The sequence below is a fragment of the Nanorana parkeri genome, unplaced genomic scaffold, assembly GCF_000935625.1.
Source record: "Nanorana parkeri isolate BGI_ZX_2015 unplaced genomic scaffold, ASM93562v1 scaffold2314, whole genome shotgun sequence".
NCBI lineage: Eukaryota > Metazoa > Chordata > Amphibia > Anura > Dicroglossidae > Nanorana > Nanorana parkeri.
This window is the reverse complement of record NW_017308582.1, coordinates 133,145-148,228: the sequence shown is the minus strand read 5'-3', so window position 1 is coordinate 148,228 and position 15,084 is coordinate 133,145. Positions and strand designations below refer to the sequence as shown.

The window sequence follows — 15,084 nt, the reverse complement described above, 5'->3', positions numbered from 1 at the left end:
AGTAGAACAGTTCTGTAGTCAGCAACACAACGTTGTTCCCTCAATAGAGACTGTCAACATCGGATTGTCAGCAGCTTAAAGCAGGAGAGGTCCAAATGGCAAGGGTTGACCAAGTCATTGTAAGCGGCAGCAAAAACTAACCATGGTGAAACTACATGTCTCTTGCAAAAAGTGCATGCTCTCGACATTGCAGTTAGTGACACAGCACTTTCCTAGTGTGTTAACCCTTTCTGTGGAAACCCAAAAAAAAAGGGGGGGGGTCAAGATGGCACTCAACGGTACGAAAAAATGTAGCAGCTCGCAATGCTCGACCCACATGGCATACTCGAGTTTTCAGAGACTGATCCGGACCTGCAAAAGCATTCTGCCTCTAACACAATACACAAAAGTCTAAAAAAAAGTGTCATAAATGGAGCCCAGTGCCCGAAGGTCAGGGGGGGCGGCAGGTACAGCTTCCAAAGCTACCGGTGAGAATACAACGACCCAGGTAGCTGCATGCCTCGGTAGCAAGTAGATGAAGTCTACAAATAATATTGTCAAAGAAAAAACAGCACATACAATAGTCAAACTTTTCTCATTCGAGAAAAGATGTCCATCCTTCTAGGAGACTAGCAAAAAAGCGGAAGCATAATCTGAGTGGGAGCGTTCACTGTATTTTTGTTTGCCAGTGTCTAAATCAGTGGTCTCAAAGTACCGGCCCGTGGGCCGCTTATTTATTTGTGCAGGGGTCGTATTTCTTATGTATATGTAAGTTTAGGTGCGATTAGGGATTCCTACATCAGGAGCTTGCGTTTTCCGACAGTAGGAATCCCTAATCTGATGTTTATAAGTGGCATCTGTCACCCATTCAAGTTAATGATCAGGTGACAGCAGCTGAATGTAAACGCCTACCCACTGTCCCTGGATGCACAATCGATGCGCCCGGGGATAGTAATTGATTCCTAACCAATTGTAATCATATCACATACCATTACATGCAGTGGGCAGGCGTTTACATTCAGCTGCTGTCACCTGATCATTAACTTGAACGGGTGACAGCTGCCGCTTGTAAACACCAGATTAGCGATTCCTGCTGCAGGAAAGTGCAAGTTCCTGACGCAGGAATCCCTAAATCGCACCTAAACCTACAGATATGAATGGGGCCTTATTGTGAGTATATTAGTATCCGTAGTAACAAACCCGATATAGTTAAATTTTATTTTAAAGTATGAAATTTGGCAAACGGCCCCCATAGGAGAAAAAAAATTTGTCGAGTGGCCCCCGAGTGAATTGAGTTTGAGACCCCTGATCTAAAAACTTCTATTAGGCAGAGGTAATGAAGAAATATATAGTTAGACATTTATAGGTTCTCTCTGTAATGCACTGCACTTGAACAAACTATGTTATGGGTTAGCCTTACTACGCAATAGTGAGGCTTGAAAGATGGGGGGGAGCAAGTCCAGACCTAACTTTTACAAGAAAGGCAGAAATCTGCATATAATTTCAGCTGCCTAAATCTCTAGATCTTCAGATGCTTTTTATATTTGATTATCTCTGAAGGTAACGTCTGATTATGCATTTTTACCATTATATGCCAATGTCAGTCAAGTTTACAATTTTAAATGCTTGCTTACCCTTACCAAATTTTTATTGTTAGCTTATGCAAGCAGTGAAACAAATTTAACAAACGATTTTAAGGGTCCATTTACACTTCTGCCTTTTATTGCATTTTAGTACACATTTAAAAGGAATGTAGAACACACTTGTTAGGTACCATTCGTCTAACTATAACCAAGCTCATCTTCACAATCTAGTGAGGTTTTTTTTTTTTGGTTTTTTTTTTAAACGTTAGCAGCGTTCTAAGCACATTTTCCCTGAAACTGTATTACATATAAATGAATAGTAATATATGCAAAATGTTTTAACACCTGTCTTACATGCATTCCATTAAAAATTACCATAAAAAACAAACGTAGGAAACCTCAGCACGTCTCCTATTACCTTTAAAAACAACACATGTAAAAACACCAAACTGTACATTCTAACATACATTAAAAATGCACACATTCCTAAAGCAGAGTGACTTCACTGAAGTGTTATAACACTTAAAGGAGAACTATGAGGTGAGTGAAAATAACTCATCCTCATGGTTCGAGCCGACCTGTGAATAATTCTGTCACACGTCGGGTCAATAGATCAGGAAGTGAGCGAACACATACCGTCACTCGCCCACTTCTCGATCATCTCTCCGCAGAGAGCAGTGACCGTCAGTCACGGCTCCCTGCAGAGATTTCCCCCTCCCCGCTCCGATCCTCCAGCGCTGACTGAAGGAACGGACGGGGGAGGGGGCGGGTACAGCAGGCTCTGCCTTTAGATAGGCAGAGCCGGCTGTCACTCACGCAGCTAGGTGGATCTCGACAGTAATGTCGGGATCTGGCCCGGCTGTGGCGGTCTCAGTATACTGCAAGCTGTAGCTTGCGATATACTGAGGTTTGGGTCACGGGAGAATGCTAGTTTATGTCCTTCCGTGACCCTTAAGAGAACTATGGGGAAGAACACTTACCCCATAGTTTGCTTTTAAGATTACTGGTAAAGCAGCATATTGTTATAATAATCATGCAACCTTCCCCATATACCAGAACTAAGAAAAAAAAAATGATCATGTGTTTACTATACCTCATCCAGCTTCTGCTGAAACAGTTTTTTGATCTCTTCCTTTTGAGCATGGCAATGTGTAAGAAGTTGTTGGGCAGCACCAAGCAGCTGGGAGTTTTTCACCTAAAAGGTTTTCAACAAAATCCAGATCAGTATAGAAAAAGGAACAGAAATTAAACACACCTACTTATTTAAAACCACGACTGCAAAGCTTACTAGCAGAAGCAGCAACGCCAGCTAAAAACCTGATTATATCTGAGCATTAAGAAAAAGTCCAGTTAAATGACATACCTTTTCTTTCTGTAACAGCTGCTGCAGTCCAGCTTTGTACTGGGGAGTCTTCATGTAAGACATAAGTTGCAGGTACTGTACCCTAAATGAGTCTGAGACAGAAAAGAAATTTGTGAAGAATAGCACACAAATATAAAAGTTAGCCAGGTTAAAAGTGTTTAATATGCTCATTGACGAGCTTTCCCATATTTAATACTTACAAGACAAACCTGTGGACTTACAGACCACTCCTGGAAAAGTCTTTCATAATGGTACATACTATCCTCTGTTCCAAAGACCAGAAGTAAAACCGTTCATGACAAAAGATGGTAAGTTTAGATGATTGAAACAAATAAATAAAAGACAGCAAATGATATTCACAATCCCAACTTAAGATGGCACTAACAGACAATACATGCAAACAAAAAGACGAGATAGAGAAGTGTCACTCCCTGGCCGCTTTTGACACCGCCACAAAATAACCAATGAGAGTATTTTGAAACTAGCCCTGCTAAGACATGAAAAAGCAACAGCAGTTCAGGTAACAAGGTTGTTGCCTAAAGAAGACTTCTAGCTACTAGCAATAAGGGTTCCCTTTCAGAAAACAGGCTGCAATGTACTTCACAGGAATAAAGTCTTTTTTCTACAAAATATCTTCTACCCTTCCCTAACATTAAAAAAAAAAAAAATCCTCCCTATCCTTCCTATTCACTTACATTTTCTATTCCTCAAACATAATAAATTATAAAAGAACCAGACAAACCAAAAACCAAATACGAAAAATGAGTCCCTTTAATGCCATTTAAAGATTACAACGAATACAAAGCATATAATGAACATAACCAAGAAGTGTCAACCATTGGGATCACATCTGCCAATTTGTCTCATCTCCACACACCCTCCTATAGTGACCCTCATTCATTATTCTCTCTTATCATGCCTTTATAACTGCTTTTTACCACAACTTTAACAGATGTTATTTCTTAAAACACATCTTTTTTTCTATGAACTATTTTGGAAATTGAACTCTAAATGCCCCAGCAAAGCAGAACCTCCACCTTACTGCTCTTATTCATTATTGCTATGGTTAAGCCCCTCACACTTAAAGCCCGAACGCATGTTGTAAAAAAAAAAAAAAATGTGCAGGGGTGCATAAAAACATTGATGTTAAATGTGTTGCGTCTGTAGTTTAATTGTGCTCTGGCATGAGGCCAGGTTCACAAAATTTTCCTGGCCAGACCTGTAACATGGTGCATTGCGTTAAGACGCATCTTTAATGTGTTCCAGTGTGTTTTTGTTTAGCTTAAAATGGGCTTTCAGGTGCAGTCCAGTGCGTTCCAGACCAGAAAAAATAGTGCATGCAACATTTTGTTTTTGCCTGCACTGGAACAGACTGCACTGGTATGAACAGAGCCCTAAAAATACCATAGGAATACATTGGGATGCAATTCAGATGCGGACAAAAACTGTTCTGATCTGGAAATGGTGTGAACAAGTCCCGAAAGTTCAAATCCTTGCAGCATGCTGAAATGAGCACCACTGCTCCTTGTGTTCCTTAGCAGCCCTGACATATCCCACACCCCTCCCCCTTGACTATCCGCAACTACTATTCTCCATACAGCAATGCTAATGCACCCTGAGCTGGGAAAGCAATTGATGCAGATTGGAGAGCAGTAGTTGAAGTGAATCAGTCTGCTGCAGATAGACTGTGGTTTTCATGCAGATCCTTGGACCGAATCTTCATCCTGGTGCAGGGATTCAGACTTTTGGGCTACTGCTAAAGCACAATTAACCAAACTAAGACATGTAAAACGTTATGTTTTTATGCACCCTCCATTTGTCTACCATGTTTTACAACAAGCAACAATGGGAGCTTATAGTCTTAACCTCACCTTAAAGCTCAACTAACATATGCCCAGACTAAGGACACCAAAGTATATGCATAGTGGAGTAATTAATCCTCAACGATAGCAACAGATACTGAAGTCAAGTAACAGCTTAAAATCTATTCTCACTAATAGCATTGCACTAAATGCAGGGAACCTGTGCATTTAGTGCATGCCATTACACTCATGGTGCAGTAGTGCAACAACATGTATTGTAAAAAATGTAGTGCAGTAGTTTTTCAATACACAGCAACACACAAAGTTGGGCAGCGACACAACCGATGCCAGCCACAAGGTGTGTTGGGGTGCAATTGAAAATCCTGACAAGCAGCATCACATTGCTCAGTTGTAAACAAGCCCCATAGAATAAAATGGAAATCTTGTTTCGAGTCATTGCATTTCTGGAAATGCACTTCAAATCCCTCAGGTGTGAATGGGGGTTAATGTTCATAGTATGGACACAGGTTCACTTAAAGTGTCTCACCAAGTTCAACATACTGTACTTTATATAATCCTAAGCAAATGTTCATAATTGGGTGTTAAAGGAAACATGGCAGCTGCCAATGCGGACTAGTTTATGGAGTCATATTTGTTTCACTATTTACCAAGTCACCACCCTGGAACAAGCATATGTAGATAACATGTCCTGAAATTAGATAAACATGATTATTCCAGGTCAGTGACTCGCTAACTAGCAAAAGAAAGAAAAAAAAGGTAAAACATGCACCTTCATGTGAGTAGAGGCAACTCCCATATTTTATTTTTTCTATACACAAGTTAGGATTTTTTTTTTATGTGGGCCAGTGGTGTTCAACCTTGGCCATCAGGACTGCCCAGCAGTGTAGGTTTTACACAGACCCAAAATAACCAATACTATTAGGGCTTGTTGAAAAAAAAGGAATGAAATGTGTCGCATTGACATGGGTTTAATGAAAATACTTCAGTTCTGCTTTAAGGGAAGGGATTTTCTAATAATTAAGATAGCCCAATATGAAAAGCAACCATTTGATATAAGCTTGAACAGAATACTGAAAGAATCCAGACGTCTCCACCAAACCTACAGATTATAACTTGACCATTATAAATGAATAATTGCAGACTGCTATTTTGCTGCAAATATATCATGGTTACATGATTATGCCATGAACACTGGCCTCCTGCAAAGTTGTTCCGAGTCTCAACTTTGACTAATAAAATGAGACAAATTCGACAAATTTCATAATCCTTTTACAAAGCCTAATTTGCTCTTTCTTATGCATCCTGCAAACTTTTGCTTTTACCTGGTCATCACAGTGGAAGTACAAGACACTTGTTAGCTTTACTACATTCCTTAAACTACAGCACCCTAAAGTACTTTGTGTACTGACTAACACTGATCACTCTCCAGCCAGTTGTCTTTCACACTGACTATTCCCATGTACTTTCACTAAACAGGATCTTAGCAGATTCCGAGAGCAACATTAAACGTTAGGGATGCACCGATACTGGTTTTTCAGTATCGAGTACCGATTTTTTTTTTATCAGTAGTGGCAGATACCGAAAACAGATACCGGAAGTCCCATTAAGGAAGCCATGTGGTCGAGAAGCCGGCTCCATCACCAATTGACGAGGGACCATGCAGCCGGCTTCCCGGCCAATCAGGAAGCCGGGCAGCATGTAATGACTCCCTGCCCGGCTTCCTAAAGCCAGAAGTTCGGGTATCAGGCTAGGCATCTGAGCACTTTAGTGCGTAGAAGTATGCGCCCAGATACTCAGAATCGGCACCGATACTGGTATCTCTGCATCCCTATTAAACGTAAAATAAACTTGTCACAAACCTGGAAAAATTTAACGGAGCATATGATGAAAAAAAAAGTGCAATAGCAGAGATCATCATGAATAGATCCCGAAGTAAAGGGAACCAGCTTCATATAGAAAGTCTGACTTTTCGCATAAAAGTTCTCAAATCGAAATCGCAACAGGGCTGTACAGCACATTAGAAGACCCGTAAGGGGAGCAAAATTGCCTTCACAGGAAAATTCCAGTTAACCTACAACTTCAGAAACCTTTATTTCTGCACCTATGGGCCATGTGGTTTTCACTAAAAGTGACCTAGGATACATTTTTCATCATATAGAAACTTCTGTGACCAGTTTACTTTAATCATCAATAATGCCAAAAAGGAAGATACAACTAACCTGAAATCTACTAACGGTAATAAGACATTAGAAAAGCAGAAGGAAATTGTATGGTAATACAAGGACACAAGAAAATAAAGGAGTTTAGAAAAAATATGTCACTAAAAACAATGGAGTAAAGGGGGTACAAAATGAAAATGATAGATACTTGGGTGAATTAAATATCAACAACATTTACAGAAATATCTAGCAGGCATATCTACAGAATATAGAAAAAGGGAGGTATAAATTATATGCAAAAAAAGAAAAAACCATGACAGAAACAACTGAGAGAAAAAAGAGAGAACACATGGGCAGACTCCATGGCAAATAGACTTTGCTCAAGCCTTGGTTTAGGTGGGAAACCACGTTCACCCAAGAGGCTCCACTGCCGAAAGCAGCTGCTAAACGGGGAGGTGACAGATAAGGTAAAGGCCAGAACCTTCAGCGGCGAATAATGCTGCTAGAGAAAGGCAGAATGTCAGACACAGAACATTAAATATAGGTCAGACATTACGCATATCTCTTAAATGTAAGACTCAGCCTCAGTACAATTAAACTAGTTCTAAAATGTCACTCTACAGAATTCCCTTTGTCATGAAACTTAGCTGCCTTATGAACAATTGTCGAAAATGTCACCCCAGAAGTCAATGGACTCTTCCAAATACAATATGGTCAGTGTATGGCTAGTGGAGCCAATTATTCACGTCAACTATTAGTGGAAGACACAGATTAAACACCTTCCTACATAGTCTCGTCACATTTAGTCTTCAACAATAAGGTCAGTTTTAAATTTTTACTTTCATTACAGCTCGTTATGTACCATGTTGCCGGTAATCAAGGCAACACAATGAAACATAAAGGGCTTACCCAGAAGAATGGTGTTATCCATCTTAACTGCTTCTTGACGGCATTGATCACTTATCTAGAGCAAAAGACTGCAGATATACGCTAAAAAAGTCAATTGGAATACTCTTACCAAGCAGCTTCTGCAGTGCTGGGGGTGTAGGAGAAGACATCAGCTGGTTGGAAGGTTGACGCTGTGCTTTTAGAGGTAGCTGATAATGGGGACTTTGAGGTGACTTGCAGGCATCTACCAAAGAGAAAAAGAAAAAAAAAAATCAAATTTGCTACTAGTTTCAAATTATTAAAAAAAAAAAAAACACTACTAGGCTTCATTCTGTGTGTCGCAGGTTTGAGAAGTGTCTGTAAAATCTGTTTTTTGGAGTACATCTCAGGACTCGAAGTTAAAGTTAATTCTGGAACTAATGTGTTATGAAGCTACCTTCAGATGATTGGACACTGAAAAATCAAAGCTGAAGACAGCCTTGTATAACCCCTACCACTTCCAGCCTGTCTTAAGATGGCCATACATATACTATACATACTATAGATTTTCTATGGTCAGATAGTAAAAATTGCAACAGGTTCCTTCATCCAAAAAGGATCACAGAACAAAACAAAACAAAAAGGGAGGGCCCTGTGTCCTGTGATGTACTCCAAGAAACACATTTTACAGGTAAGAAAGAAAATTATGCTTTCCTAACATCACATGACACGGAGTTAATACTGGAACCAACAGAACGTCAAAAAGCAGTCCAACAGAGGGGTGGGCAACACAGCAAACAACTGCTAAGAGGCCCGTGAAAAACCCAAACATGGAAACCAAAGCTAACATCCACAAGAGGTATGAATGCCCAGCTGGAAAAACTTGCCAAAATTGTGAACTGAGGACCAGTGGACGTCTTACAGATTTGGGATACAGAAGCCTGATGCTGAACAATCACAAGCAGCACTAACACTTCCAGCAGGGTGTGCCTTGACTAGAAAGAGGAGAACTTTACCATTTAGTTCATAGGCCTGAGTGATAGTTTGACCATCACACTTAGCGATAGTGGAACAAGAAGCCAGCTGCCCCATGCGGGGACCATCAGTCAGACTTGTGGTTGGAAGCAATAACAGGGGGGTAAATTGAACTGCTCAAACCTCATGCAAACAGTGTAGAGAAACTTCATTTAGATGTTTAGGTGCAGGACATAAGGATGGTAAAATAATGTCTTGGTCTGAGTAGAAAGCAGAGACCACCTTAGGAAGAAAGGAGGCCTTAAACCTCATTAATACCTTATCCTTGTGGATAACCAGAAGAGGATCTTTACAATTTAAGGCCACTAACTCAAAAGTTTGGCAGAAGGGATTGTGATGAAGGCCATCAGGCAAATAAGAGTCAGAGGCATAACTCCCCTCCCACAGTGCCACCGCAGTGCATACAGAAAGGACAACGTAAGCTAGGTACCCCCCCCCTCTTCAACTTCTGGAGATTCAGGACCCATCCAAAGCTCTGAAGGGCTAGGTATCTACCAATGAACGTTGGACGAAAAGGCTCTTACTGGCTGCTCTGAGGAGGTCATCCAAGTACCCTTGAGACTGAAGCAAAGCCAATACAGGGGCAAGCACCACAGTGAAAACCTGAGGTGTTGTGGACAGGCCAAATGGAGATGTGCAAATATGCATCCTTGATGTCTCCCGAAGGCCAAGAAGTCACCTGGGTAAAAAGAGCGTTTAGGAAAGGTTCTGGCAGTTTGGGCATTTTTAACGAACCCAGAGTAGTAACCTTGGGCAAGGCCAATCATACATTTTCACCATAAATTCAGTCATAACAAAAATAAACTCCTGTCTAGATATAAGAGAGGAGGGTGCCTGGAGGGTGCTGAGGACACCAAGGCAGGCAGCGACGAGAAAAAGGAGCAGAACATAGGACTGGAAAAAATGGTGTACCCAAAAAAGGACAGACACCACAGTGGTTTGTAATTAGCTAATGGAAACTCATGAGAAAAGTCTTGAAGCTGCAAAGTGAAGAAAAGGAGAAGCTTCTCACAGAGTAGGCATCTATCACCTCTAGCAAAAAAAAAGGCAGGCTGGGAGTGGGAGGGGGTAAACAGGGCTGTCCTCACAGCTCTGATTTGCCAGTGTCCAATTACCTAAAAGGTAGTTACATAACCCATTGGTTTCAGAACTAAAGAGAAGTAAAGTCAAACCTTTTTTTTTTGGGTGGGTAGAAGAGGGACACAACTGACTGTTTTAGCATTGTTTAATGTTGGGCTTTAATCTCATGGCTTCAGAGCCAGCATCCATCTATTGCAGCTTGCATTGCGCAAAAAAAAAAAGGCAGCTTCCCGCAGCAGTATTTTAACATTCTTTGCTATAAAGAACTCCGAGAGTGGATTTTAGGCTCTCTGTATGTGAGAATCCTGAATATGTCCTAGAGGCACAAAAGGCTCCATTGTACAAATCAAAATTAAACTAAGGTGTCAGAACCATAAAATTGTTAAAGAAATATGCTACATGGCAGATAAAAATCTTGTCCTAAAAGTTGCGTGTCAACATTACTTTTTACTATAAATCTACGGTCTACTTCACACAGCATAAGGCTTGTAAATGCTAGCCTAAAAAGCTACAGCAAGCATTTAAGGCTAATGCACACTGATGTATACTATTTTTGCAGGATCTTGCTAATCAGACTTGTCAGCTCTTTCTGTTTACATGCGTTGAGAGTACATGGTCCTTATTGGGCACCACCGCAGCTTCAGCATGACATGAAAATTAACAGTGTGTAAGTCAGCCACGGCACAGATGCTCATTACAAAGTATTGATGTTTATATCTCTCTGAATAAGACATTCAAGCAGCAGCGCGGCATGCGCATAAATTAACTTTGACTTTGGCTGATTCTGAATGACTGAAAGCACTCTGCACTTGCGCTGCTTCTGCATGACTGACTCATTCTAGGAGAGATACAAACATCAATGTATCTCAGTGGTGCCACGGAGTACACATTGCTGACATTAACATGCTGGCCCTGAGCATAAATCGATGTACATCGATGCAGATTTTTCTAGTTTTTGATTTATACAGCTAAACGCTGCTGACAAAAACAGACAGGTGTGCAAGCGCACATAGTATACAATACTGCTGCCGTCAGAATTATACGCAGCAAATTGCACAAGCCCTTTTTACAAAGCATCCTGTGTCTTTGCGGTATCTTAAAACAAGTTGCTAGCTGGCCTCAGAAAGCTTTGCCACTGCTTAAAACTTGTTGAAAGCCTGAATATTGAGAGTACTTTAAAGGGCTTCAAAAGAGCTGCAGAAAGTTGCTAAATGCTTGTTACATAGTTAGCCAGATTGAAAGAAAAAAACAAAAACAAAAAGACACCAAGTCCATCGAGTTCAACCTATAGTTGTTGTACATGTTGCTCTTCGAACAAGTAGCTACAAGCTTGCATTGGAGGGGTAGTCTCCTGGTAGTAAAATTTTTAGAGTTTCTCAAAGGAACAAGACAAACTAAAACACTGTCTGCAGTATCTCGAAGCTAACCAACACTATGCTATTTTTGGTCCACTTAAGTTTGCAAAACTGCAGTAATAAATGCATCTGCTTACCCTGAGGGCTTGGCTGTGTTGGCGACTGAGGCGGAGGATTATTTTGTAGATTTTGGACTTCCAGTACAGTTGGCGATTTGGAAGATTTGCGTTCACCATTTGCCTGAAGCAGTTTCTTGGGACGTCCTCTTTTCCGACCTGCCATTTTTTTGCCCTTCTTGGTCAGTCTCCTACGAGCTTTGGCAGGTGAAGTCTTTTTCACAGGAGCCGGTTTCTCCTCCTCCGTAGCAGAATCCTAAGGGGAAACCACGGAATTAGTGTTCACTTTTGTGTTTTGTAGTTTTTTACTAGAAATAAATTCTCCACTGCTTAAAGTGAATCTGACAGCTTAACGAAAAAAATCAAGGTGAAAGGTTCCTGCAAAAGAAGCGCTCCTATACTTGCTTTTCCTGCAGCCTAGATTTCCTACCTCCGCTCCAGCACTGCAGCCTCTGTCAGTTTCTTCAGCATTCTACACCTCATGGAGAATTGGATGCTTGTGTCCTCCACCACATTCTGTGGCTCCTTCCTCAGTCCTACTATGTCAAGTTTCTAATAGTGGTGCAGGTGGTCAGAGGATGGAAGCTCAGTGTCTGCCAGGAGACACAGGCATCCGACTCTTCTTGAAGTGTTGAATGCCAAACAGACAGAGAGGCTGCAAAGCTGGAACTAAGGAGAGGTAGGTCACATCCCGCTGGAGAGGCAAGTATAGTAGCTTTACTTTTGCAGGGACCTTACGTCTTGATTAACAAAATGAAATGGTCACTAAAAAATAAATTTCTGACCGAAATGTCTATTTCACTAAACAGCATCTCATGCTCAATTATTGGGAATGTGTATTTTGAAAGTTATTTATGGGGGCGTGGTTTGCACATAGCGCCGGGCGTACGTGTCTGAGCTGAACTCCGTCTACCACCCCGTGTAAATCCTGCTTCACCGCCACTCTTTTGACCCCCACTGCGGCTCCAGTCCCTCGCCATCTACCCCTGATAACCATGGGCAGGACCCCATGCCGGAAAGACTCGGGCAAACAACCCAGCCACGGCACCATCAAACGCTTGTGGTCTCAAACGGCCTCCCCGCCGGACAGCATGGCGAAATGCCCCTCCAGAGGCCGCGACTCGGGCTCGGACCTGCCACCGACCGGAGCCCAGCCCGGAGATCGCTCTCTGTTACCAGCCTTCTCCTCTGCGTCTCAAGACTCGGACCGGGGATCAGAGATGTCAGTGGCAACCCTGCCTAGGACCCTGCCCAGTAAGTCAGACCTGGCCACGATGTTCGAGCGCCTCGAAAATTTGTTAAAATCCGAAAGATTGTCAGTGAAGGCTGAGGTGACACACGTTCTGACCCGGGTCGAGGAGGTCGAAAATAGACTGAACGCCCATGCTCAAGCTATCCAAGAACTACAGGCATGCAGTACAACTGCGCACCTGGCTTTGCGCTCTACGCTATACAACTGGAGGACCAAGAAAAATCGGAACCGCCGCAACAATCTGCGGGTGCGAGGCCTACCCGAAGCCACAAGAGATGCTGACTTGGGGGATACACTCTGCTGCATTTTCAACGGCATCCTGGGACGCCCACCCACCTCGCCCATGCTGTTTGACCGGGCACACAGAGCTCTTCGCCCTAAATCAGGGGCAGGTTAGCAACCCAGGGATGTAATTGTTTCGCTTTCTATTACACAGAAAAGGAGTTGGTGACCGAACGCCTGAGAGATCTCGCTGAAGTGGACTTTGATGGGGCCAGCTTGCGCATTTTTCCCGATCTCGCGGTTGAGACCCTGTCCAGACGCCAGGCTCTGAAACCCCTACTTCAATTGATGCGTGAGCGGAATATCACCTATCGATGGGGATTCCCTGCCTGCCTAATAGGCTCCCGAGAGGGTCACTCTGCTGTCCTTCGCTTCCCAGAAGACATCAAGGATTTCTGCGGAAAACTGGACATCCCGCCACCCTCCCCCTGGATGGACCCTGCTTCCTACCTCTCAATGGCACCGGTCACCCCCAGAGCCACATTGCGCCTCTCGGCGACAATCTACAGCCCGTCCCTCCGCGGCAGACGCCCCGTGACTTGGCATGTCGTGCGAGGCTGTGTTCGTCTGATACCCATCTCAACGGCTCCTGAGAATTCACGTTTTGATTTTTTTTGAATTTTCTGCTCCTTCAATGCAGCTGTTTTGCCCCTTCTTCATGACCCGCCAGTTGCGGTCTTTCTGTCACCCCCACTAAACTCAAGGCTCCCAGCTCTAGACTCTCCCTGATTGCACAGCCTCCGGTCCGTTTTTGTTATTTTTCTCCTCATTTTCTCTTTTTTGACGCATCAGGTACCGGGATAACGGTTTGCTCAGGAGTAGCCGGGCATGGCGGACGTGATTCTATGTTTAGCAGTTAATCTGTGGATTTCTTAATGCTCAATGCGGTTTGTTATGATTCTCAGCCTCTGTTACCTTATGAGTGGTATTCTTATCTTAATAATCAAAAATCACTGCGCTGGGAATGAGTGACTCGAAATCTAAATAACTAAATAGACCAGCAGCAACTTTGTGTATAAGTGAGTCTATTATGTGGCAAATAAGTTGCGCTCGGTATTCTTATCTTATTCGCTTACCATTTCGTACTTATGCAGGATTGCACTGGGAGTGCTGGTCAGGCGGTCCCACGGCGAATGCTGGCTGTTGGCCCACAGACGCTTAGGATCTGCCCTGCACCCCCCAATAGGCGGCCTCTCGCATGGTCCCTGTTGGACCGAGAGACTAAGCCTCAGTGCTATATTTGGCACACTTACTATGGCTTAACGCCGACAAGTTGTTTATTGTCCTCTGTGTATCCCCCCCCCCCCATTTCCTTGCCGATGTCTGTCCTCCCCAGTTTGTTCTCCCACCCTCCCCTGTGTGGTTCTTACCCTTGGTCTGGGTTACTGGATTCTTTGGTCGCATCTCATTCCATATCCATGATGGCGTCTCTTTGTTTGGTGACATAATGCTCCCTCAAAAAGGCACCAAGTGCTAACTGAACTACATAGGCGGACGTGGTCTTTTTGCAAGAGACTTCTATCTCCCATCACTCCACACTACACCTGCACTCAAGGTACTTTCCTCACTGGTATCACTGCACGTCTCCTGCCAAACGGGGGCGTGGGGTCGCCATAGGATTTGGGAAGGATGTTACCTTCACGGTCACTGACAGACTAGTGGATCCAGAGGGCAGATTTCTTTGTTGAAATGTATGGTGTTATTTATACTTTGGCGAACGTTTATTGTCCGAATTCCAAAAAAAGTTTCACATTTTGGAAAAATACTAGGTAAACTACGTAGCTTTCGTTCTGGCCACCTAATGATATCGGGGGACTTTAACTTCTGCATGCACCCCTCCATGGATACATCACACCCGCAATCCTAAATCACACCTTAATACTGTACGCAGGGCGCTGCATGATCTCCAATTAGTAGATGTGTGGAGGGTACTTCACCCTAAAGAAAGGGACTACTGCCATTACTCATCCGTCCATAACTCCTACTCGAGGCTTGACATGCTCTTCCTGGACCACTTCCTCCTGGAAGTGATACAAGCCGCAACTATCCTCCCTCTCACCTTATCGGACCATGCTCCGGTGACTGTATTACTTACCTTAGCAAATGCACCGTCTAGAAGCTACAATTGGCGACTTAACAAATCTTTGCTCCACGACCCGATGGTCGTTGCAACAGTAGCTGCCAACATAG

At 43.0% G+C, this 15,084-nt stretch overlaps 1 protein-coding gene across 1 annotated transcript in view; it reads right to left on the bottom strand.

Annotated features, from left to right (window-relative positions):
• The window catches only part of LOC108801355 (histone-lysine N-methyltransferase, H3 lysine-79 specific-like), a gene marked incomplete at its 3' end in the record, with an annotated part of 132,045 nt that overhangs the window by 26,092 nt on the left and 90,869 nt on the right, over positions 1–15,084 (bottom strand). The window contains exons 17-20 of the mRNA XM_018573282.1: positions 11,382–11,616; positions 7,926–8,039; positions 2,926–3,017; positions 2,656–2,757 (exon numbers count right to left, since the gene is read on the bottom strand). Of these exons, the coding sequence (XP_018428784.1) occupies positions 2,656–2,757; positions 2,926–3,017; positions 7,926–8,039; positions 11,382–11,616 (543 nt within the window). The remainder of the gene's footprint in view (positions 1–2,655; positions 2,758–2,925; positions 3,018–7,925; positions 8,040–11,381; positions 11,617–15,084) is intronic.